The 25034-nt window shown below is 48.5% G+C and overlaps 1 protein-coding gene across 4 annotated transcripts; it reads right to left on the bottom strand.

Moving 5' to 3' along the window:
• Nucleotides 1-1109: 1109 nt before the first annotated feature.
• LOC136640432 (zinc finger protein 665-like) lies at nt 1110-24754 on the bottom strand. 4 transcript variants are annotated; one of them, XM_066615568.1, is made up of 6 exons: nt 24521-24754; nt 23297-23379; nt 19453-19582; nt 18625-18714; nt 14556-15756; nt 1110-1983 (listed from the first exon to the last, which is right to left on the bottom strand). In XM_066615568.1, exons 2-6 carry the CDS (start codon nt 23369-23371, stop codon nt 1167-1169), a joined length of 2313 nt encoding a protein of 770 aa, XP_066471665.1. In that variant the 5' UTR covers nt 23372-23379; nt 24521-24754; the 3' UTR covers nt 1110-1166. The 4 variants fall into 4 exon arrangements, with proteins under 4 accessions (XP_066471665.1, XP_066471662.1, XP_066471663.1 ...); XM_066615565.1 differs by lacking the exons at nt 14556-15756; nt 18625-18714; nt 19453-19582; nt 23297-23379; nt 24521-24754 and adding exons at nt 3045-3134; nt 5003-5129; nt 6596-6678; nt 7764-7928; nt 8339-8369 and having other exon boundaries at nt 1110-2398; XM_066615566.1 differs by lacking the exons at nt 14556-15756; nt 18625-18714; nt 19453-19582; nt 23297-23379; nt 24521-24754 and adding exons at nt 3045-3134; nt 5003-5129; nt 6596-6695; nt 7764-7931 and having other exon boundaries at nt 1110-2398.
• Nucleotides 24755-25034: the final 280 nt, after the last annotated feature.

Below are 25034 nucleotides of genomic sequence, written 5' to 3'. Positions count from 1 at the left end.
GAGCAACACAACCTGGGCTTTTGCAGAGCAGTAAGCTTCTTCCCGTTCCGTACTCTTCCTTCCGCCACCCTGAGGACTTGTTCATATCTTTTAGGTCTCCCAGTCAGAGTAACAGGGTCTCCACTTCTACCATATCCAGGTGGATCTGAGAGGCCGCTGTGGAATCTTACAGGGCATGAGATGTTGTTTCCCCACAGGTGTAACGAGGTGTCTCTACCCCACAGGGGATTGTTTGCCCACCCCCTCAGAGGCACTGCTACCACTGCAGTGCTCTGTGCCTTCCCTTCTCTAGATGGTGCAGGGCAGCCATCTGGAGCTTGCCTCACACTTCCATCAAACATTATAAAATTGACTCCTACGCTTTGCGAGACGGAGCCTTTGCCAGGTGCCTTTTGCAGAGCATGGTTTGCTAGTGACTCGGGTTCTTTCCATCCCTGAGGTTGTACGGCTTGAGCTTTTCCCATTCATAGGACTGACCCTGCCATGGAGCCACTGCAGAACGGAGGGTTTCAGCTTACCTGTGAACTTCCCTTCTCAGTAGTGCCATGGCAGGGTCAGTCCACCTGCACGTCTGACACTCGTCACTGCAAAAAAAAAGAGAGAGAGAGAGAAAGAAATAGGATGGAAGAGGTTTAGGAGTTTGGGGTTCTCTGTGAAGGTACAGCTGGGAGCCACAGAAGGAGGAGGTCCTTCAGTGCCCCGATCCCTAGGTCTGAACCCTGCTCTTCATAGGCCTAGGCTGCTCTTTTCTAGTGCCAACAGCTGAATTCTGTGCATGGAGGCGAATGGAAGTGGTATCCAGTTCCTGTACGGACATTCCAGAGGACTCTTTTCTCATGGACTAGCTATTACACCAGGGAGGGGACATACAGTCTGGGGAATCATGGAAGCCCCACCCACTCAGGAAGACTTCAATCACTGACCTGCCTGCCTGATTCCCATTTGTAGTACTGACCCTGCCGCGGCACCACTTAGAAGGGGAGTTCACCAGCATGCTCAAACCCTCCTGTTATTTCCTGTACATAAACTAAGAGTCAAGTGGGTTACAACAAACATTCAAGTAAGTAAATATTTAGTTCATGATAATTAAATCTTTTTACAAATTTAAATTTTTACAAATTTTAATGCTTCTTAAATATTGTGGCTCTCAGACTTCTGAAGTCTATTTATTGTATGTGGCTCGTATGTAAAGCAAGTTTGGCGTTCCCTGATTTATACGGTTTCTCTTCTGTGTGGGTCCTTTGATGCCGGATCAGTTGTGAACTCAGAATGTAGCTCTTTCCACACTCCAAGCATTGATATGGCTTCTCCCCTGTGTGGTATTTTTGATGCAAAGTAAGGCGTCTGCTCTCAGTGAAGCTCTTCCCACACTCCAAGCATTGATATGGTTTTTCCCCTGTGTGGTTTCTTTGATGCACAGTCAGGCCTCTGCTCTCACTGAAGCTCTTCCCGCACTCCAAGCATTTGTATGGTTTCTCCTCCATGTGGGTTCTTTGATGCACAGTCAGGTGTGAGCTCCGATTGAAGCTCTTTCCACACTCCAAGCACTGATATGGTTTTTCTCCTGTGTGAGTTGTTTGATGCAAAATCAGGTCACAGCTCTGAATGAAGCTCTTTCCACACTCCAAGCATTGATATGGTTTCTCCCCTGTGTGGATTCTGTGATGCAAAGACAGGTTTGAGGTCTGACTGAAGCTCTTTCCACACTCCAGGCATTGATATGGTTTCTGCCCTGTGTGGGTTCTACGATGTACAGACAGGTGTGAGCTATGACTGAAGCTCTTTCCACACTCCAAACATTTATATGGTTTTTGTCCCGTGTGGGTTCTTTGATGCACAGTCAGGTGCGAGCTTCGACTGAAGCTCTTCCCACACTCCAAGCACTGATATGGTTTCTCCCCTGTGTGGGTTCTTTGATGCACAATCAGGTCTCTGCTCTCACTGAAGCTCTTTCCACACACCAGGCATTTATATCGCTTTTCTCTTTTACGGTTTGTGTGACGAGTTCCAAGTTCTGATTTACAGCTGATGGTTTTTGCCAATTGAGGATGTTCCTTCCCCCTCATTCCAGTTTCTTTTTCTGGATCAACTGGGATAACATTGAAGTCCCTCTCGTGAAGAGCATCACCTTTACTACTCCATTCCTCTGTCTCCCTTCCATGCTGCTCCTCTGGCCTGTCATAATGCACAACTTTCCCCTTTGTGTGGGTGTTTCTATGGAAGATAAGATCTGTGCTGGTGCTGAAGCTCTTTCTTGTCTCAGACAATATAAATGCTGGCCTTCCCTCCTGCCTCCTTGATCCATCTTGGTCTCTAAAAGTTACTTCCTGTACATCATGCAAGGTTGTTCCCGGTGACAGCCCCTGTGGTTTCCTTTCATCCTCTTCTCTGTTGCTTCCTGGAACAAAGAGAGAAGCATGATGAGCAGCCCAATAGAGAAATGGGACCTCTAATGTCCACACCTTAGCAGGGCACCCCAGAAGGTTCAGTGGCACTGACTCCCAGGAAGGTATTTATTAATTTATTTCTAGTATTCTTCAGAGGGGCCCCCAGGCAGCCATTCAAAGCATTGCTTAGGATTGTAGCCCTCTCAGTAATCCATTCATAGTGGTGTGCAGTGCTGTGCAGGAATAAAAAATTACAACTGCCTGGCTTGTTGCAACCTGACTAAGCCTGGGATTGGAGCAGGTTTTTTGTCTCTTGTAGATAATGGCTGCAATCCTAACCACACTTTCCTGAGAGTAAGCCCCATTGAACAAAATAGGACATACTTCCAAGTAGACATGGTTAGGATTGTGTCCAATGTTTTTTTGGAAAAGTCACAAGAGGGGTCCTCCCTCTGGATTTTCTAAGGCTTCACAACAGTTTCAATGCCATATTATTTGTGCCACAGGGCGGCACAGGGGTCAGGATCACATCTGATTTTCTCTTAGGGGATATGTAGCCAAAATTTTGCTTACAGAGGTGAGGTGTCCCCAGTCAGCCAGCACACACTGATCCAAAGCTACTGCTGTATTAAGCAGTGTTGTGTGTAATAGAATTACCTGCTGATTCCTCTTCTTCCTGGTGCTCCTGGAAAAATGCACACACTCCTTCCTCCAGCTGGGTAACAAAGGCAGGTTTAGGAAACTCCTCTGAGAAAGAAACAAGAGAATGAGTTCCTTCTGCTTCCAAAATATCCAGCCTTTCCAAAATGACTGCCCCCCACCTCCAGAGTGGCTTGGAATGGGACAGGACAAGAGGTGCCCTCGCTGAACACCTGCACATGAATGAGCTGCATAGTCAGTTCTGAAAGGGTCAGTGTACTTTATGTAAGTACAGGCTCACTGTTCATGAGTGCTGGAATGAGGGACCAGTTGGGAATCCAGTTGCAAATGTGTAACCAGCAACGCTTCTCTCATCAACCTCTCAGCACATGAAAGGGGAGCCTTAACCAGAAGGCTGTCCCTTAACACACAAGCTGTCCCCCTCCTCTTCTGGCAATTCCCTCTCTGCAAAGTGACTGGGAATTTAGGCAAGCAGAGAAAAGAGGTGGCCTTCTCCTGCCTTTTCATCTCCTCAGCAAGACTCTCAGTAAGACCAGAGCTCCAGATTCTCAACCTGGAACAGCCATAGCTCAGTGAATGAGTACTTGTTTTGCACACAAAAGACCCAGAAACCATCCCTGGCATCAACTCAAGAGAGGACTAGGAGACATCCCTGCTTGAACCCCTGGACAGCTGCTGTCAATCAGTGTAGACAGTACTGAATCAGACGGATCTGACTCAGAAGGCAGATTCCCTCTGTCCCAGAACACCACGAATGCCTCCCCAGACAAGCTCAGGCTGAGCAGGAAGAGCTTAAAGGGCAAAGACACTCCTTGTGTTCCTCTCGGTTCACAACGTTCTTGTTCAGCAAACCCATTTTTTATAGCAGGAGAAAGTGCTAAGATCTGTCACTGAAGAAAACCGGAAGAAAGAGGACTTAAGTTGACAGTTTCTGTACTTGGATCTGATGCCCAAATAGAGCTGGCAAATCAGCAGGTTCCAAAGACTTTGCAGGTGCCACAACAGACAACGTCCAAGACGGCATAAGCCACAAGTCCTGGAGGTGGTCTGGCAAACGTACATGGCTCTTGGAATCAGAAAGAGATGAAAATAATCTCGATTTCTCATTCCTTCTTAAATGAAAACTTCCCACATGCTGGAGAAGGAGTGGCTTTATGGGCCAACACACCCCAGGGCTATCCTGTGACTCATAATGGCAGTTAAACCTCCTCCTGTACAAAGCCTTTTCTCCTAACAAGAAAAAGTATCAAGATCTGGTCACTAAAGAAAACCAAGAGAAGGAGGACTCCAGTGGTCTGTTTGGCTCTGATGCCCAAATAGGGCTTGCAAAGTGGCATGTTCCAAAAGACTTTCTTGGTGCCAAGACAGACCAAGTCCAAGATGACATCAGCCACAAGCCCTGGAGGTGATCTGGAAAACATATGTGGAAGTCGGGAGAAATAATCTTCAATCCTGCCCCCCTTCACTTTAGACCTGAAACCTCCCATAGAGGGAACCAGAGCACACCGACGTCATGACCCCAATGTAACTGTTTAGTGTTTGTCTAGAGACATGAGGTACAGGTCATGGATACACAGCCCCTTCAGTCAGCCTGAGAAATCCCACATTCCCCTGGTGATAGGACCAACAGCCAGGTCACCCAAAATCCCCCCAGTAGCAGTGCCTAGTCCTCGACAAACCACCAATTCATGGGGAAAGAAGCTGAACAATAAAGAAGGACTGGAGGAGGCATGACCAGCACTGTCAGGTACAAGTGGTGCATTTTGCAGGTCCAGAAAGCATCAGTCAGGCCGTGCTCAGCTCTCTAACAGCAAGGAACATGTTCAAGGCATGTTCAGAACACAAGTTCCAACCCTACATAACTTACATTTTATTGTGCAATTCTAACAGTGGGAAACAAGAATAGCAGCTCATATTTTTGGTTCCTACATACCAAGAATGAAGAACACCCTTACCCAGAGAGGCCACCATCTCATAATTCTCCAGCATGACATCCCTGTACAGAGCCTTTTGGCCTGGATCCAGCAGAGCCCACTCCTCCTCTGTGAAGCGCACAGCCACCTCCTCGAAGGACACCGGACCCTGGAAGGAAAAAATAAAAACAGTTCTGTTCCCAGAGAGAACATTCCACCCTTTCGATAGAACATCTCTCTGCTCTTTTGCCCTCAGCCTGAAAGAGTAATTAAGTTGGGATCAACTGGTATTTTCCTGCAGTATATTTAGCAAATCAGAACAGTTCTTTACACGTAATTTTCTCCTCCCTTTTTTAACTGAACAGACGCCATGCATGTATGACACACGTGGTCCTGATGAAAAATACCACATCGCTTGAGTGACCACCTCTATGGTATTCAGTGGCCACATCGATGGTATTAGACTGGGAGGCAGGACGACTTACCAGCAATTGAAAAGTGGTCCAGGAAATATTCACAGACTGCCTCACTGTTTCACCATATATACAACACGGCAATCCTTCTGTCCCAGCACGGGCCAGACAGGGATGCCCAGGTGTGGCCTTCCTTGGAGGGACTGCTGCCCACTTTGATGGTGCAAAGAAGCTGTATTGTTGCTTACACAAAAGCACAGAACTCCTTATATTACTGTGCTGCATGTAACAGGAATAGCTGACTCCAGTATAGCAGGCCAGAGTTTGTACATGCACACGCTCAGCCTGTCCTGAGTGAGCAACCTCTATCGTGCTGCTGGCTGTGCCCCTTTTTGACCCCTCCAGCCATAGTGCCTCCCCAGGACCTCCTCCCCTCAGTCACTGCCCACTGAGCACTGCGCTGTTCTTCCTGTGGGCAGAGTTTGTTCTTAACACATGGCCAGCCATTCCAGTTTTGTAGCTGTCTGCTTGCTCTGCTCAGCTGCTCTCACTGAAGGTGTGTCTGGAAAAGGAGGGCAGCCAATGTTCTCTGAGCTGCTCTTGCCCTGAGCCATAATCTGTTGGGTTCAGCCACGTCACAACCTCAGCCTGTCTTCAGCCACCTTCTCTTGCTCACACTCACACACAAGCAAACGTCCATCTGGCATTCATTCAAACCCCCAAATCTAAAACCAACCATGATGAAGTGAATGGCAAGCAGTAGCAGCTGTGCCATGGTGTCAAACTGGCAGAGGGGGCAGAGGCTCCCTGGCGAGACTTGCAGGATGCTTAAAACTGTTTGGAAGGACAGTGCAGTGTGTGAAGGACTCCTGAAGAGCTGGGGAGAAAAGGCTCCAGGCTGCTCCTCACTCCAGCCACCATGATTGAGGGCCCCCCCCCCAATGCAGTGGAAAAGGGAGAGAGCTGCTTAGAGACACAGATTCTGAACTCAAAGGAACATCAGACAACATGTGAGGGCATCCCAATAAAAGGAGACAAATTACAGAATTTTACTGGTCAGCCAACTCTCCAACCGTTGGAGTCTTCTGGAGTTCACACGCACTCTTCTGAGTGGTCAACTACACTATTTTACAGCACCAGACAAAAAGGTTTCCTTCAAGGCCTGGGAAACAGGAGGAGGACAAGGTGTTCCTTGCATGTTGCTCTGGGGATCCCCCCTTACCTGAGCAGGCTGCAGAGGTGCTGATTCTGCTCCATGCGAAAGAGGAGAAGGTCTGCAACATGGCCCTGATGCCATCCCACTGCCTGTGAGGGAGACAAGCCTGATGGGAGGTCATTGAACCTTCGTGCCCTCTTCCTTCTGCAACTTGACACGATTTCCCCAACCCAGAAATGCCTCTGTTGAGTGAGACACTCACATCCACTTGCTTCACAATCTTCCTTCTGCCACCTGGTTCCTGTTTCTTCCCCTCCTTGCCTGTCTAGTCACCTCCATCCCCTCCTTGCAGTCCTTGCTCCTTCAAAGAGTCTCAGATCCACCGAGACCCACATTTCCTGCTGCATTGTCTGCCTCCAGTCAGTTCTCCTGCAGCTGTTCAAGCCCTGTCCCTAGGAGTGACCTTGAGCAGCACACAAGACAGGTGCTGTATCCATTCCAGGTGATGTCCTGGAACTCAGGCAATTAGATTGGTTGGAAACCCTGATTTGCCAATCCACAGAGCAGGAGGAAGTCAGATGTAATGGGGGCATCTTGGCAGGGCTGTTTTCCAGATCATTCATGGGTGGAAGTTCAGTTATGTCTGTAAGGGCCCAGCTCTAAGGGCCAATAGTGCTGGAGCTCAGCTTGTAAATGTGCCATAAAGCACTTTTGTGGCACTCTTGGAGTAAGAAGTGCTGGTTCCGGGCTAGCACCAGTCAGTGCTGGACCCAGTACTTGGAGGTGCAGAGTTTCGGGATGGTGGGGAGATATTCTGGGGGGGGGGGAGGGTGTAGCAGGGGGAGGAACTGGCCTGGGAGGGGGTGGGACCAGCAGGCCTCCTCTGCCAGATCCTATCGTCCATGTTTGGCTGAAAGCACCTGACACCTACTGCCTGGCTGTGGGACCAGCAATGCCATGCAACAAATGGTGGAAGGAGGTTCTGCTTGCAGCAAGAACCGCAAAGCATGCTACTCCTCACTTGATAAAGCCCTCCCCTCCACCCAGAGCCTCTTACTGGTGTTGGTCACATCGCATCTGGCCTCTCAATCTGGAAGTAACTGGGGATGATGCCATCACCAGTTACTTCCAGTGATATTGCCAATAGCTGCACCATGTCAACTGGTACGCAAACATTAGGAAAAGCTGTGTAAGTGGAATGAAATTCCCCCCCCCCCGCCCCACTGACACACACCTGGAATGATGACGCAGGCTCTGGGAGGGCAGGGCAGAGATCTGGGGCTTTGTCTTCTCTGGGTCAGGCCTGGATGCTGGAAGGATCCTTTTCGGCTGCAAACTCCAGCGCTCTTAGGAAAGGGTTTTATTCCACCTGCCTCTGTTCATGTCAGGAGCAAAGAAGCTGAGAAGAGTCCAAGCAAGGAGGGAGGATCTGAAGGATATGCAATTAAAAGACAAGACACTTGAGAAACCCCCACCCCCTTCCCTTTCAGGGACAGTCCCAGGGCTCAAACACGGTTCTTGGGTGTCCCTCCTGCCTCCAGCTCTTCCTGCCACTCTTCCAGCTCTGACACTGCTCCCCCTTTGGCCTTGTCCCTGTCACACACACCCCAGCACAGAAGCAGAGCCCTCTAAGGCAGCCCCAGAGGGTAGCATGCAGCTGGGGGGGGGGCAGGAGTGTCACAGTTCCTCTCCAGCCCCCCCTTCCCTTCCCTGGCTGGCCTTTCAGCCTGGCTGTCTCTCCCCTCTGGTGCTTCTCTCCCTCCCACCCCAGGAGCCCTGGGACCCGCTCACCGCCGCAGGGGGACCCACCAGAGAGGACTGCAGGCCTGGAGGAGGGAGGCAGAGGAAGGGGCGGAGCAGGGACTGGCTTCCCATTCACTCCTCCTGTTAACCCTCGCGGTGCCTGTGCAGAGGAAGGACTCCTGGCAGAGCATCCAGGCTGAACCCTCCACTCCCGGGAGGCGCATCTCCCGCACGGCTTCCCTCCTCCTCCTCCTGGACGCAGCATCTGAAGCGCAGCGAAGGGCAAGACTGGGGTCTCTGCTGGTCCCCCGCCTGGTGCTTCGGGGGGGGGGGGCTTCCCGTCTCCCTCCTGCCTGGTCACTCTGCAGCACAGCAGGGCAGGCCTGGAAGACCCTCCGGGCGCCCCTTCCCCCTGCCGTCCTCCCACCTGGCTCCGGTCCTGACGCCGCATCCCATTCCCTGCTTCCAGGTTCTTCCCACTTGTGCGCAGCCCCCCTCTGGAGGTCGTCCTGGGATGCCTCCCAGGCAGGTCGTGGTGGCTTCTGGATGCTGCTGCCCACCTGCTTGTCCTCCTATCTGGGGTTTCCACCTACCAGGGATGGTCCTGCGAGGACGCGGCATCAGGCCCTGGAGACACTGCTCTCTGTGCCCCACACCTCCAGCCGCACAGGATGGGAAGACTCTGAAGCCGAGAGGTGGGGGCTTCAAGCCCACCACCCTGCCACAGGCCTGACTCCCAACCCAAAGTGCACCATATCAGTAGTTCCCTAATTTTTAGCATTTTCCTGACAGTGACCACACCTGTCCAAGCCTCTTTTGGGCATAAGAAGAGCTAGAAACTTGCCTTAGTGCTGTGAAAGAAAAGAGACAGAAGAGTCCAGATCCTCAGTCTGCAGAACTCAGAGTCCAGACTCAACTTCTGTGCTTTTGGGATCAGAGCTCTGTTCATGTTGCTTCTTTCCTGGGTGTGTCCTTCATGCTCACTGCAGCCTGGTCTTGGAGACCTGAACTGGACATTGAGCTGTTTCAAACATCTGTCTTCACGGCAGATGACCTCTGGCAGACCTCAAGAAGACCTACTGACTAAGGAATTAAGGGCGCAATCCTGTCCTGTACTGGAACAGGTAAGCCAAGAGGCTTGCACTGTATCTGGCATGGGATCTGGCATGGGATAGAAGCAGCTTAGTCAGAGATAAGGGAAAACGTTTCCCTTTACCTCCAGGTAAGGCATGCTGACCCCTATAGGTCTCCTGAGGTGAGACCTGGACAGATTGTCATTCTAAGAAGAGGGTCCTGATGCTAAAAGTTTGAGAACCACCTTGGGTGTTATTTTTGTAGCAGAAACCATCCATTCCTCTCTGTTCAGAGTCCTGAACACAGTTGTTACTGACTGATAGAGCGAACTTTAAGGGAATGATTAAAAGAATATAATGAAACACAGACCTCTGATGAAACTATTTATTTATTTATTTTAAAAAAGATTTGGGAGGTCATGGCAATCTTTCCAAGCCTGTGCAAGGAAGGGCTAGGATCCAATCCAATCATGTTCCTGCATTATTCAAACTGAGTCCCAGAAGAGCCATCTGGCAGCTGCAGAGTCATGTGCCTTTCGCCACTCTTGGAGAGCTGGTGAGGGAGTGCACCCTCAACCCTTGCGCTCCTGCAACTGCCAGCTGGCTTTGCTGTGCCACCCGAGACCCCATTGGCCTTCAGGTTGTCCAACATCCTGCTGGAGCTTCTGTGAAAACAAGTTCCAGAAGAAATGGGTGCACCCTGGAAGTGACTGGTGTACAGACATGGCCCAAGGGCTGGGGGCAGCCAATGGCTGCACGGAGTGCCCTACTTCATCAGGGCAACTCTGCCCACATGTCATTTTTGTGTGTATGGATTCTGGGTGAAACAATTGATCGTGCCAGACTGGCATCTAGATATGTTGGCATGTAAAGATTGTGCTTCTGGGAGCTGGTAGCAACTTTAACACTGGCAGTTCAACATGGCTGACTAGGGTGAGGATGGGATGGGAGGATGGGTAGTCTCCACAACTCCCAGCAGGTGCCTCTATGACATGATCAACTTTATGACATCATGAAGCCAAGGTGACCTCACTGTGAGCACAGGGATGCTCAGGGGTGTCTCTGCCAGAAGGTGGAGGCCACATGGAGGAGAGCAAGTGGCATGAGTGATGTCTGAGCAGCGGTTGGGGAGAGAAGGCAAGTTCACTTTGCGTGACTTACAGGCCTTGCTGAGGGAGAATCCTCTGGCTTTCCATACGTCCTCTCTGGTCCTTCAGTCTCCTGGAAGGAAGAATAAAATTTGCCAAGCAATGTTGGAGTTATTGTTTTCTGGCTTTTTGATGTACGTTGTGCATTGACCAGCTTCACAAGCAGGACATCTGGCCTCGACCGAAAGATCCAAGCCCTTCTTCATGGTTTACAGAACCTCCTTAGATGCCACCTCAAAGGCAGATTGGGACAAATTGCCTAAAACCGCTAGCTCAGGTCTGGCTCCAAGACCAAAAGCTCTATCTGAATATTTGAAGAAGGGGTGGCATGGGAGGCAGTCCTGTCTCTTCTCACCAGCGGGTGAGAAGCGGGTGCCACCTACAGATCCAGACTCTGACCACTGTTCATAGACTTCAGAAAGGGCCAACATTTCATTAAAGAAATTGTCCAAACCAAGAATTGAGGTTCCCAACTTATGCAGGCTTTACTTACCAGTAGGCTCTACTGCAGTGGCTCCCAAACTTCTTAGCATTGGGACAAACTAAAAAAAGTTTCACTTTGCCAGCCACCCTAGCCTCTGTGGCTATATGGTGATTGGGCAGCAGTACCCCCCCCCCCGTAGCAGGCTGTTCAACCCTTGAGGCACATAGCCTAATCTACCCATGAAATTACCAAAAGCTGGGCTGGGACCCACTGGTGGGTTGTATAGTTTACTGCAGCATACGCTGTTGGGTTCTGAGCTATCTGTGACAGATCTAACTTGGCAAGCAAACGCATTTAGTTTTACTCGTCTCTAATGGAGTCACTGTTGTCAAAGTATAACAACCCCCCCCCCCCACACTGGTGGTGTTTCATATCCTGACCTAGACTGACAGGGGAGCCCTTAGCCTGTGGCTTAATTTCATTGTTTGAATCTTACAACCATTCCACGTCTGAACAACTCCACCTTTGGGACTAATCTGGGATGATGCACAAGTGAGGGCTTCTTAATGTGGCTCCCAGTGTTTTTCTGTACTGCTCTTATGTGGGGCTCCCACTGACCAGGTCTACTCTTCCTGGCTACACCATTCTCTGGGCTCAGCAGATCCTCTTGAAGAACTGTTTACCCTTCTCGCTCTGCAAGTAGTTTTAGCGTCTGCAGTACCAAAGGGGCTGTGAGAGAGAGAGAGAGAGAGAGAGAGAGAGAGAGAGAGAGAGAGAGATGGGGGAGGGCAACACATTGGAAGCCCCACCAAGCAAATCTCACATCCCTGGTAACAAATCTGGAGGAAGGGGGTGTCCAATACCAGTATGCTGATACCTTACAATTAACTACTTGCATTTTAGTACAAAGCAAATGTATAGAAGATTGTCACCCCATTGCAAAGACATATGGAATAATTGCCACATTTTCCACAGTCAGCAAAGGCTGATTGAAAGGGGGCCAGACCAGAGCAGTGACTCTTGCAGAGATCCTATGAACACCCTCCTTAGGCAGCAGCTCGGTGTGTTCTGTCTCTGCCCTGGGAACGACAAGACAGCCTATTCATACCTGACACAGAGAATTGCCGCCTGCAGTCATATGAGAAAGATTCCTGTGTAACTATAAGCAATTGACTATTCCCCCTGTCAAGATTTGTATCAAAACACCTTGGGGACATCCACGCTAGCTGCTGTCCTATGCCTAGGTTCACAGTCTTATCTATTATAAGGCAGTGTTTCTCAAACTGTGGGTTGGGACCTACTGGGTGGGTTGTGAACCAATTTCAGGTGGGTCCCCATTCATTTCAATATTTTATTTTTAATATATGAGACTTGATGCTACCCTGGTATGTAACTGCATTTGGGGAAACATGACAGACCTGTGCTTTTACCAAGCTACTATGTATATTCTGGAATATACGAGCTGGAACCCCTAGCATGTATGCACTGCTGAAACAGAGACGCCTGCGTTGGCTCGGTCATGTCATGAGAATGGATGATGGGCGGATCCCAAAGGATCTCCTCTATGGAGAACTCGTGCAAGGAAAGCACGATACAAGGACACAGCTTGCGATACAAGACCACAGCTGCGATACAAGGACATCTGCAAGAGGGATCTGAAGGCCTTAGGAATGGACCTCAACAGGTGGGAAACCCTGGCCTCTGAGTGGCCCGCTTGGAGGCAGGCTGTGCAGCATGGCCTTTCCCAGTTTGAAGAGACACTTGGCCAACAGACTGAGGCAAAGAGGCAAAGAAGGAAGGCCCATAGCCAAGGAGACAGACCAGGGACAGACTGCACTTGCTCCCAGTGTGGAAGGGATTGTCACTCCCGAATCAGCCTTTTCAACCACACTAGATGCTGTTTCAGAACCACCATTCAGAGCGCGATACCATAGTCTTTCAAGACTGAAGGTTGCCAACTACTATGTATATTCTTTAACAATGATAGTAAATGGGACTTTCTCCTGGGTCAGTGTGGATAGGATTGCAGGCTAGGATTGCTAAAATGTTCCAGCTTGATAATGTCACTTCCGGTGGGTCCTGACAGATTCTCATTCTAAAAAGTGGGTCCTGGTGCTAAACGTGTGAGAACCACTGGTGTAACCAAATTGCGTTTTCGCTCCATAATGAAGCTTCTTAGACAGTTAAAAACTTCCTTTACAAAAATACAGTGTAACAGAAGAGTCTAAAAATGGAGCTAATACCACAAGAGAATGTGCAACACCAGCAGAAACTAGTTTATAAAAGGCAAATCATTACAAAATGGCACATTACAAAACAGCAAATCAAGATGACCAAAATAAAAAACTCTTTCTGGTAGGCATCCAAAGAGAGAAGCTAAAAGGATGTTAAAATATCCCATAAATTGGGCACCTGTCCTGAGAGTGGCCCATCTCTCAAGCCTGTGCTAGCAACTGTTACCCTGCACATGCCTGACCTCAGAAGCTAAGCAGAGTCAGGCCTGGTTAGTACTTGGATGGGAGACCACTGGGAATATCAGGTGCTGTAGGCTTATACCATAGTCTTTCAAGACTGAAGGTTGCCAAACAACCAACCCTAGATAGAGATGGGGCCCGCAGCAGGCCCTCTATGGAGGGCAGTGTGGAGTGTGTGGGCAGATTCATATAGACAAGTCTGGTCCCTTTTGAACAGTTAGCTCCGAAACGGTTTACGACTCTATAGACTAAAATCGGTACTCTGAATTGGGCCCAAAACCAAATCAGAAGACAATGAAACTGGTAATGCAGCAATTTAACATGATCAAGAAATTGGCTCGCCTCAGCCACTCCTGCTGCATTCTGCACTGACTGACTTGGACACACAGAGCACCATGGAAGACCCTCAACAGGGAATCAGTCTGCAGAGCAATAGAGGCAGGGCCCAGGAAGTGCATGACCTGGAACATAAGGAAAGTCTGGCTGGATCATGCCAAAGGGGGCTCATCTAGTCCACCATCCTGTTCCCCACAGTGGTCCACCACCCACTTCTAGGAAGCCCCAAAGCAGGATAAGAAGGTGTATGTCTCCCTCACCCCTGCAGTTGGGATTCAGAGCTACACTTTCGCTGGACCCAGAGATCCCACACAGTCATCAGGACTAGCAGCCATTTACAGACCTGTCCTCCTTGAACAGGTCCAACCCGCTTGTGGCCACCTCTTTCTCCCCACAATGAGGTAGCTCACTATCAAACATATTCTTGTAGAACGAGAGATGGCAGAAGGGTGTTCTTTGATGCAGGGGTTCATTTTGCCAATCTCTAACGGAGGACACACAAGAGTAGCAGAGTAGTTCTTCATCTGTGTGACTCTGTTGATGAACTATAAGGAATGAGTTCAACTGTCAGGAGTTGCACTCTAAACACTTATGTGGATGCTCCCCCCTATGGACTGTTTGGTATGCTGTCTGATTGGAGCTCTGTCTGAAGCTCTTTCCACACTGCAAGCATTTCAATGGTTTCTCCCCTGTTTGGGTTCCTTGATGCAGTGTCAGGGTATCACTCCTACTGAAACTCCACATTCCAACCATTTGTATGGTTTCACCCTTGTGTGGGTTCTTTGATGCACAGCCAGGTGTGAGCCTGCAGTGAAGCATTTTCCATACTCCAAGCACTTATATGGTTTCTCCCCTGTGTGGGTTCTTTGATGAGCAGACAGGCTCCCACTGTCACGGAAGCTCTTTCCACACTCTAAGCATTTATATGGCTTCTCCCCTGTGTGGGTTCCTTGATGCAAAGTCAGGCTTTTTCTGTAACTGAAGCTCTTTCCACACTCTAAGCATTTATATGGTTTCTCCCCTGTGTGGGTTCCTTGATGCACAGTCAGGCCTGAGCTCTGACTAAAGCACTTTCCACAGTCCCAGCATTTATATGGTTTCTCCCCTGTGTGGATTCTTTGATGCAGAGTCAGGTTTGAGGTTCGATTGAAGCTCTTTCCACACTCCAAGCAATTATAGGGTTTCTCCCCTGTGTGGGTTACTTGATGAAAGGTCAGGTGTGCATTCTGCCTGAAGCTCTTTCCACACTCCAAGCACTTGTATGGTTTTTCTCCTGTGTGGGTTCTTTGATGAAAGGTCAGGTGTGTGCTCTGACTAAAGCTCTTTCCACACTCCAAGCACTTGTATGGTTTTTCCCCTGTGTGGATTCTTAGATGCAAAGTTAGGCTTGAGCTCTGACTGAAGCTCTTTCCACACTCCAGACATTTAAATAACTTCTCTCCTTTGTGGTTTCTTTGATGTGTTCCAAGTTCTGATTTACTGCTGAAGGTATTTGCTAATTGAGGATATTTCTCCGTCCTCTTTCCAATTCCTTTTTCTGGAATGACTAGAATGAAATTCCCACCCTGATGAGTAACAGATGTAGTTTTCCATTTCTCTGTCTGATTTACTTCCTGCTTCCCTGAGCTTTTATGATGTGTAGTACTTTCCCTTTCATGTATCTTTTCAAGGGAAGCAAGACGAGTGCTTGTACTGAAGCTATTTCTCCACTCAGAGTCTTTAAATATTTTCTTCTCTCTGGGGATTTTGCTGTGTTTATTAATGTTGGATGTACAAGTGATTCTGTCCCCGTGCAAAGGACGCTTATTCCTTCTCTTCCCCTTGAGACGCTCCTGTTTGATTAGGATTTCATGCTTGTCATAACCCTGACAAAGAACTGATTCAGTCCTCCAGACAGACGCTGAGCTTCCCTCCTGCCTCCCTGATTCATCCTGGTCTCTAAAAGTCACGTCGTTTATGTCATGCATGGTCATTTCTGGTGACACCCCCTGTCGCTGCCTCTGATCCTCACTGTCTTCTCCATTGCTTGCTGGAACAGAGAGAGAGGGTCTTGGTTAGCAGTGCAGTCGAGGAATGGGGCATCTAAAGGAGACATCTAGGCATACATAAAAGTAAATCCCAGTGGATTCAGTAGCACTGACTCCCAGGAAAGGATGGATAGGATTGCAGCTTTGTGCAGAGACCGACTCTCAATAAGCTACAGGAGCGGAAAATTAGGACTGTGTGGCTTGTTGCAGCCTGCCTGGTTCTGGGATTGAGGCAGCTTTTTTATCCCTGGTAGGCAACATTTTTATGGAGAAGTCATGAGAAGGGGCCTCCCTCTGAATTCTCTGAGGCCTCACAGTAGCTTTAATGTCATGTTATCCTCATAGAGATAATAAAACATCACTTAATTTGTACACTGCGGCTTATTGGTGAGTTGCTCCAAGACAGCAATAAATACTAAATGGGCTGGAGCACCAAGAAACAAATCAGTCTGGAGGAAGAGTTCCTCACAGGCTGGAGATCAGTCAGGGCACATCTGCAAAACCCTGTCTCTTTGGTGCTCATGCTGATGTCAGGACATGATCAGTCCAACCTTGATTTAGACCAGGGGTGCCCAAACCTCGGCCCTGGGGCCACATGCGGCCCTCGAGGCCTCTCAATGCGGCCCTCAGGGAGCCCCCAGTCTCCAATGAGCCTCTGGCCCTCCGGAGATTTGTTGGAGCCTGCACTGGCCAGACGCAACTGCTCTCAGCGTAAGGGTGACTGTTTGACCTCTTGCGTAAGCTGTGGGATGAGGGCTTCCTCCACTGCTTGCTGTTTCACGTCTGTGATGCAGTAGCAGAAGCAAAGGAAAGGCTGGCCTTGCTTTGTGCAAGGCCTTTTATAGGCCTTGAGCTACTGCAAGACCGTCATGCATTCATATAAGTTCATCTTTAATATGTTTATTTATGTAAACTTATGTAAATTTATTTAAATTTTAAATGTAAATTAATTCTTTTTTTCCCTGGCCCCTGACACAGTGTCAGAGAGATGATGTGGCCCTCCTGCAAAAAACTTTGGACACCTCTGATTTAGACCAAGCAGTTACTGCATCTTCCTGAAAGGAGAAACAGGCAGGAGACAGTCTAGGGCAGAAGAAGATTTGGGAGGAGAATGACAGATGCCACAGAGTCCAAGAGTCAAATGGAAGGTTCTTCACAAAATTTTGGAGGACTCAGACATCATAAAAGACCTCTATTCCACACCCAAACTGCAATGGCCATCAGTGGCAAGTGGGCAAGCTTTGGGAACTATCTGGCACTTGAACCTTGTGTGTGTGTGAATGCGTGGATACACACACACATCAATGTTGTAATAAATCAGTGTGGTACTGCACTTTATTCCCCAAATTGGTCTCTCACAACCAACTGTTAGTTCCCATGACCTGTGAGATACACCCCTCTGCTGCAATGACCCCAAACTGAGCAGACCCAGAAACTCCCAACACCAAAGACATGCTGTATGTCAGTGGAATGGAAGGGCACCACAGCCGTGCCATCAGAGCAGCTCCACCAGTGTGGAGCTAGAATGAGAGGGTGATGGACGGGGACGTAGTATATCAAACCCCATGGCCCACTCAGATCCCAGTCACGATCCTGATGAAACTGCACTGATTTCAGAGGTGGTGCAAGTTGATAAGTACTCATTGGAATCAACACAGAGCAAAACATCACTGCTCTCCTCCCAAGTACTGTGGGGAGGATCCTTCCCCACAACAGAAACTGCCCTCCTTTCTGGGGAGACTTGGCACTGGTTAGGATGAGTCAGCACAGCACAGCTTTAACATTCTGGTCTCATCTCCTGGAAGCCCTGGCAGCAGCTTGGCAGCAGCTTGGCTCCTGCATTTGCTGGGTGGGGTTGGTTTGGGACTGTCTTCCATCAGGGTCTGGCATCCTTTGAGGAGCTTGTGATGTGGACAGGAAAGTGGAGGCCAGAGTATCAGAAACTCAAATCACACTAACATTTTCAGACTACAGCTAGGCCAAGTTGCTGTCGTGGTTTGCAGGTGAAGAGATCAGAATGGCACAGAAGCAGAAAGGGCCCACCGTATCCACGGGTTCCACATCCATGGATTTAATCAACTGCGGATTGAAAAATATTGTATTTGAAATTTTTTTTCATATACTGCATTTTTCAATCCACAGGACCGCACCCCAACAAGTCTCACTGACTCCTAGCTGGATCAGAGTGTCTGCCACCATTTGGAAGAGGAAGAGATGGCCCAGAGAGGGCAGAAAAGCAAGAAGATGAAGGGCGTGGTCCTGCCCACCTGTGCAGGTGGTGGCAAGGGGATGGCAGCACTGCCTCTGCCCTTGTAGCCATTGCTCTGCACTGCAGGAGTGAAGCTGCTGCAAAAGCAGGCAAGCCTGCCATTCTTTGCCTTCCCTTTATGAAAGGTAGAGGCTGCAGGAGTAGAGCGATGCTGCCAAACCCTTGCCACACTCTCGCTACAGCCCCGCCAGTGGATAGCTCTGTAGCTCATTCCTGCCTGTCAGCCTGCCAAGCCTTCTCCCCTTCCTCTTCAGGATGGTGGCAGGCACTCTGATCCACCTGGAAGCTGGTGAGTCTTGCAGGGGTGCCGCCAAGAACAGGGGTGAGATGTCTAGTGCTACCCTACCTCTCACCTTCCCTTCCAGTTGGTCCTCCATATATGCCAGAATTTTACCATCCGCAGATTTTAGTATCTGCGTGGGGTCCTGGAACCAAACCCCCGTGGATTTGGAGCACCCACTGTACTTTGCCAACTCACCCTAACTAGTGCCAACACAACCCAGAAAGGAGGAGGAGGAGTTTCTATCATGGTGTCTCTATTCAGCCAATATTGTCCTAGCTGAAGTTACTGCTGTGTTAAGTACTACACAAAGCAAGTTACCTGCTGATTTGTCTTCTTCTTGGAGATCCTGCAAAAACACACACTCCCCATCTTCCAGCTTGGAAATGAAGGCAGGTTTGGGAAATTCCTCTGAGAAGGAAACGAGATGTGATACTTTCTTCTACAAAATATCAAGTCTTCCCGAACAGACCATATCCTAAGCTGACCTCCAGCTGTGTTGAACATGGTAAAATCTCTGGTTCAGTCTGACTCCATTTTGCAGACCAGAAGTCATTTTGAAGCTGCTGTCCAGGTAAGCGTTAGGAAGAATTAAATCTAGGAGCTCAGCTTTATTGTTTTAGTACCAAATGTTTTTTTAAGTAATTAAATGTCTTTTGTTAATGTGTAACTGTTGTGGTTTCTGTTCTCCCAAACCGTTTTCCCAGACCCCCATCTCTCTGACTTAACAATTCCCAGTGAGATAGAGGGAAACAGGGCGAGCAGCGAGGGGGAGAGGTTGCTGGTTCCTCTGTGTGGCTCTGATGCCCAAAGAGGGCTGGCAAAACAGCAGGTTCCAAAGGCCTTGGAAGATGCCATGACAGATCAAGTAAAAAATGGTGTCAGCCACAAGTCCTGAAGGTGATCTGGTCAATAGACGTGACTCTTGGCATCAGGAGAAGACAAAACCAACCTTGACTTCTGGTTCTACTTCCATTGAAATGTAAACCCTCTCCCCCCACACTCCATCATCATGCTCCAACTGCAACAGACCAATCAGAGCCCAGTGTTTCATTGGTGTCATCAGGCACCGGTGATGGCTAACCATACTCCCTGCAGGTAAGCCTGATAATTCCTACATTCCCCTGGAGAGGCAGAGGGCATCCTTACCCCTCAGAGAGGCCACGATCCAGTAATTCTCCAGCATGACTTCCTTGTACAGAGCTTTCTGGCCTGGATCCAGCAGAGCCCACTCCTCCGCTGTAAAGCGCACAGCCACCTCCTCAAAGGACACTGGATCCTGGACAGGAAAAAAAGTTCCTCTTCACAAATAATGTCCCACCATTTGGATATAGCATCCCCCTGCTCTTTGCTCCATCTGAAAAGAGAAATTAAGGTGGCAGCACCCAAGTTTTCTGCAGTATACCTGGTATAACCACCATCTGACGAGGTGGTTGCTTGGGCATTTTCTTCTTTCTTTTCTGATGGAACAAATGCCAACAATTTTTATTTCGTTAATAAAAATTAATAAACCCTCTGAGATGCACGGGGTCCTGAAGGAAATACCACATGAGTGATCACAGCTACTATATTCGCATGAGAGGCAGGATAACTGACCTGTCATTGCAAAGCGGTCTAGAAAACATTGGCAAACACTGTGAATATCCATGTAGTACGTGGGACACAGAAGGTAATTTAAACTTCTTTCCAGTAGATTTTGGTACGCACATAGATACATTTTTATAAACATTCTAGAATCAATCAAATATGTTTATGCATGAGAGAGGGGAGCAGGACTTTGCAACTGGATCCCAGCTTGCAGAGGGGGCTAGCATTCCACAGTCCTGGTTATCCCCCTGCCCAAGTGGGGCTGGATAGACTCTTGGAGAGACTGGGGCCAACTTCAGCCATGCAAAGAAGCTTCATTGGTCCTCACAGCAAGCATGGAACTCTTTACTGCACTTTTTTTGAATTTTTTCCCTACCCAAACACACTCCTGCTTGCCTGCAAGTGGACTGGCCAGTGTCAGTTTGCAGTCTTGGATCCCGGAGTTCTGACACACCCTCGTTCTCTCCTCTTGGATCAGCAACTTCCATCATAACTGCTGTGCGGGGTTCCTTTATGGCCCTCCTTCCCTGGCCCTCTCTAAGACCTCATCCCCCCAGTGCTCCAAACTCAGCACTGTTTTGCTTTCATGAGCTCCTCTAACAGCAGAGTTCATTCTTAACACATGTGCTACCTGGAACTGGAGGGCAACTGACATTCTCTGAGGCCTGGTCTTGCTGCAAGTCATCTTCTTCCTGCTGCCATGTCAGAACCACAGCCTGTCAGAACCTTCAACCATCTTCTCTTGCTCTCTCTCTCACACACACAAGCACCCTGCTCCCTCCATCTTGTAATGGATGGATCTCCCCCATCCCTTTTTTTTTTTACTCTGTTAGTGATTATGCTCCCTTGTCCTTTGTTTTTCTTTCCTGACTATGTTATGACCTCTCATGATAATAAAGAACAATATGGACTCTGATACCAAGCAACAGTTCTACCAGCTCCCTATGCCAGCATTAATGTGCACTGTATTCCCAGAACTTCTGTACACAAAAACGACAGGAATGACACTTCTCTGACATTACGGCCATATTTCTTAAGGATTCTGGTTAAGCTTCCAACTCTGGTGTACATAATCCCCCGCCTCCCCCCCCATCACATTTCATAGAAGGAAGAACATAATCTCACTTTCTGTCTCCACTGAACACAACCCTGTAGCCCTCTCTCTGCATCTCCTGGACTCAGAGTTTATGTTTGCCCTCTGAGAATGCAACTTCAGTCACCACTGTACCTTGTATCAAAACATCTGCATTCTATTGCACCAGCATTCTGCATGGAGCCTAGGTAATTCTGCACCCATTTCAAGGTAGATTCCCCTGGCACCACTGCTGTATGACCATTTCACCGACAGTTCTAAGCCTTTCAAGAAACCCTGCTTATCCACATCAGGGCTCTCCAAACTGGAAATGGAAAAACTGGAAATGGAAACTGGAAATTTCCAAACTGGAAATGGAAAAGGTGCAAAAGGTGCAAAAGAGAGCGACTAAGATGATTACGGGGCTGGGGCACCTTCCTTATGAGGAAAGGCTACGGCGTTTGGGCCTCTTCAGCCTAGAAAAGAGACGCTTGAGGGGGGACATGATTGAGACATACAAAATTATGCAGGGGATGGACAGAGTGGATAGGGAGATGCTCTTTACACTCTCACATAATACCAGAACCAGGGGACATCCACTAAAATTGAGTGTTGGGCGGGTTAGGACAGACAAAAGAAAATATTTCTTTACTCAGCGCGTGGTCGGTCTGTGGAACTCCTTGCCACAGGATGTGGTGCTGGCGTCTAGCCTAGATGCCTTTAAAAGGGGATTGGACGAGTTTCTGGAGGAAAAATCCATTATGGGGTACAAGCCATGATGTGTATGCGCAACCTCCTGATTTTAGAAATGGGTTAAGTCAGAATGCCAGATGTAGGGGAGGGCACCAGGATGAGGTCTCTTGTTATTTGGTGTGCTCCCTGGGGCATTTGGTGGGCCGCTGTGAGATACAGGAAGCTGGACTAGATGGGCCTATGGCCTGATCCAGTGGGGCTGTTCTTATGTTCTTATGTTCTTAACTCCGGCTCGCGGATCAGATCTGGCGCACTGCCTTTTCCTACTTAAGAAGAGCCCTGCTGGATCAGGCCAAAGGCCTATCTAGTCTGGCTTCCTGTGTCTCACAGTGGCCCACCAAATGCTTCAGGGAACACACAAGTCAACAGACACAACCTGCGTCCTGGTGCCCTCCCCTGCATCTGGCAATCAGAGGCAGCCTATGTCTACTTTGCACATACCTACCATGACTTGTAACCCATGATGAACTTTCCCTCCAGAAACTTGTCCAATCCCCTCTTAAAGGTATCTAGGCAAGAAGCAGTCACTACTTCCTGTGGCAAGGAGTTCCACAGACTAATTACACGCTGGGTAAAGAAATATTTTCTGTTGTTGTCCTAACTCTCCCAACATTCAGCTGTAGTGGATGTCCCCTGGTTCTGGTGTTATGTGAAAGGGAAAAGAGTGTCTCTCTATCCGCTCTATACCCTGCGTGAAAAGTACTTACTGTTCTTCAGGCGAGTCATCCTTCCCTACTACTGATCTCCCCCAAACTGAGCTCTAGCCCGCCACTTCTGGCAGCAGCCACTGTGCCTGGATTTCTGGGCAGGCATGGCGGACTGTACAACAGTTTGGGGGAGACTGGCAGCAGAGAAGGATGGCTCCCTGGCAGAACGGTAAGCAGGGATGCCTTTCCTATATCATGATATAGGTCAGCAGTTTGGAGACTGCTGACCTACATCATCATGAGAAACAACGAATTTCCTGGTCATTCACACACCAAGTTACACATTAAAAGAGAATATCCCAAGGCCCCCTTACACTCAAATATCCCCTCTATAATAGTGCTGTGGCTTGACTGCTTCCCTGAACTAATTTGTTCCCTCCCCCCAATGGCTTGAGAATGTGTGTTGTGTTTCTGCTCTAACGCTTTTTAAAATGTTTTAATGCTTAATGGTTCAAATTAATGTTTTAATGGCTTGTTATGGTGTGTTTTCCCCCCTCTTTTTTCCCTGTCTTACTGTTATGATGCATTGTACATTTATTATGAGCTCTGTAAGCTACCTTGGGCATTTACTTTGGCATGGGAAAGGTGGGATATACATCACTTCTGATCTGTCCCCTCCCAAGAAACTGGACGTTGCAGTTGTTTTTGCCCCAAATGGGCATTCTGAGGTCCAGGGAAGCCTGCACAGCTTCAGTCGTGTTTGGAGTTTTTCAGGCCCTAATCCACAGGGGTCTCCTGAGATAAAAGCCTAGTGAATATCAAGGGCTGCCTGAACGTTACAACACCAGACAACAAGGCTTCCTTCAAGGCCTTCAAGAGAGAAGGAGGTGGCCAAGTTGTTTCATGCACATCACTCTGGTGATCCGCCCCTTACCTGAGCAGGCTGTGGAGTTGCTGATTCTGCTCCGTACCAAAGAGGAGACAGTCTGGAATGTGGCCTTGATGCCATCCCACTGCCTGTGAGGGAGATAACGGATGAGAAGACATTGACCCTTCGTGCTCTTTAATAACTTCACTTCCTTGTGCAATGCTCTTCCTATTTGTTCCATAACTTTGGTTCTGACTCAGAAATGCCCAAAAGGAGTGAGCCCCACACATCCAGATTCACTTTCTTTGCTTCTTCCTTCTTCCACTTTGTCCCCATTTCTTCCCCTCTCTTCCTGTCTGGTCATCTCCCTCCCCCCTTTGAAATCTCCTTGCTAAACATCCTCCTTCAAAACTTTTCCTGACCACTGAAACCTGCCTTCCCTGCTCTCTTTTCTGCCTCCGTCCAGTCCTCCTGCAGCTATCCTTCCACACCGCTGAGTCCCAAAGATGGAGATGTAGCAGCATTACAGACAGGTGCTGTGTCCATTCCAGGTGATGTCCTGGAACTAGGACCATCAGAGCTGATGTGGGGAAAAACCTCATTTACAGATGCAGGGGGTGGAAGCTCTTACGATTTTAATTCCACCTGCCTCTGTTCACATCAGGAGCAAAAAATGTTCAAAACATTCAATAGTTCAAACAAGCAACATCAATATCAAAGATCTAGCACAGGGGTCTCTATAAACTTTTCAGCCAAAGGGCGGCATCAAATACCTGGTACAGTGTTGAGGACCAGAAAAAAAAATTAAATAATAAAATTTAAATAAATACATTAGAGATGGATCTTAGATGAATGAATAAATGAATGGGTTCAAATGCCCAGGATTTCTCTGACCACCAACACAGCCTAAGAAATAAAGCACACACTTAAATTGACCCCCATTCCCCCACCCCACAAGCACAACTCCAGTTGCGTTTGGTCAACTGGGCCAGAGTCTCTCAGGGGATCAGAGATTGGCCGCGGGCAGGATAGAGGCTGGTCATGGGCTGCATCTGGCCCCCGGGCCGGGTTTTGGAGACCCCCGATCTAGCATATATTAAAAACACAACACAGTTTAAAGTTGTCGTCCCCATTTTCAGAAACAGTCTCAGGGCTAAAATATTGTCCTTGACATACAAGACACGCATTGAATAATGCAGATATTTTGATATTGGCTATGTAAGGATGTCATTCTCTGCAGGGCAGACATTTGAGGCTTTATCATCTGTTTAGTGGGGGGGGGGAGCTCACCTGCAGGTTGTGTCTTGTTGTCTTGTGTGCTCCCTGAAGCATTTGGTGGGCCACTGTGAGATGTAGAAGATGGACTAGACAGGCCTTTGGCCTGATCCAGCAGGGCTCTTCTTATGTTCTTTGTCCTTCTCAGCTCCTTCTTTTGATAATTTCAGCTCTTTAACGAACTCCCTGGATTCGGCTTGGATGCTGGAAGGATCCTTTTCAGCAGCAAACTCCTGCTCTCCTTCCTATGATGCTTAACCCCCTGCCTCTTTTAAAACCTGGATCGAGAAAGTGACAACCAAACAATCAACAGTGTCATCTATATAGCATACATTAAATACACATTGAAATCCCCCAATCACTCAGTTTCAGGAACAGTCCCAGGCCTCAGATATGGTTCTCCGGCATCCCTCCTTCGTCCTGCAGGTTTTATGCATGATTTCAGTGCAGACACTCTTGGGTCTCTCCATTCCAGCTCTGACATTGTCCAGGTCAACAAACCCACCAACATAAAAATAAACCCCTTTAA

Source organism: Tiliqua scincoides, chromosome 2, assembly GCF_035046505.1.
Source record: "Tiliqua scincoides isolate rTilSci1 chromosome 2, rTilSci1.hap2, whole genome shotgun sequence".
Classification (NCBI taxonomy): Eukaryota; Metazoa; Chordata; class Lepidosauria; order Squamata; family Scincidae; genus Tiliqua; species Tiliqua scincoides.
Note: the sequence above shows the minus strand (reverse complement) of the source record. Positions and strands in the feature narration are given on the sequence as shown.

Coding starts and splice junctions, on each gene's coding strand:
- LOC136640432 (XM_066615568.1), bottom strand. CDS start 23,371: ATGGCATCAAGGCCACATTCCAGACTGTCTCCTCTTTGGTACGGAGCA. Junction 19,583..23,296: donor CAACTCCACAGCCTGCTCAG/GTAAGGGGCGGA, acceptor TTTCCTGTCCAG/GATCCAGTGTCCTTTGAGGA. Junction 1,984..14,555: donor AAACCATATAAGTGCTTGGA/GTATGGAAAATG, acceptor AAACCGTAAAAG/AGAAAAGCGATATAAATGCC.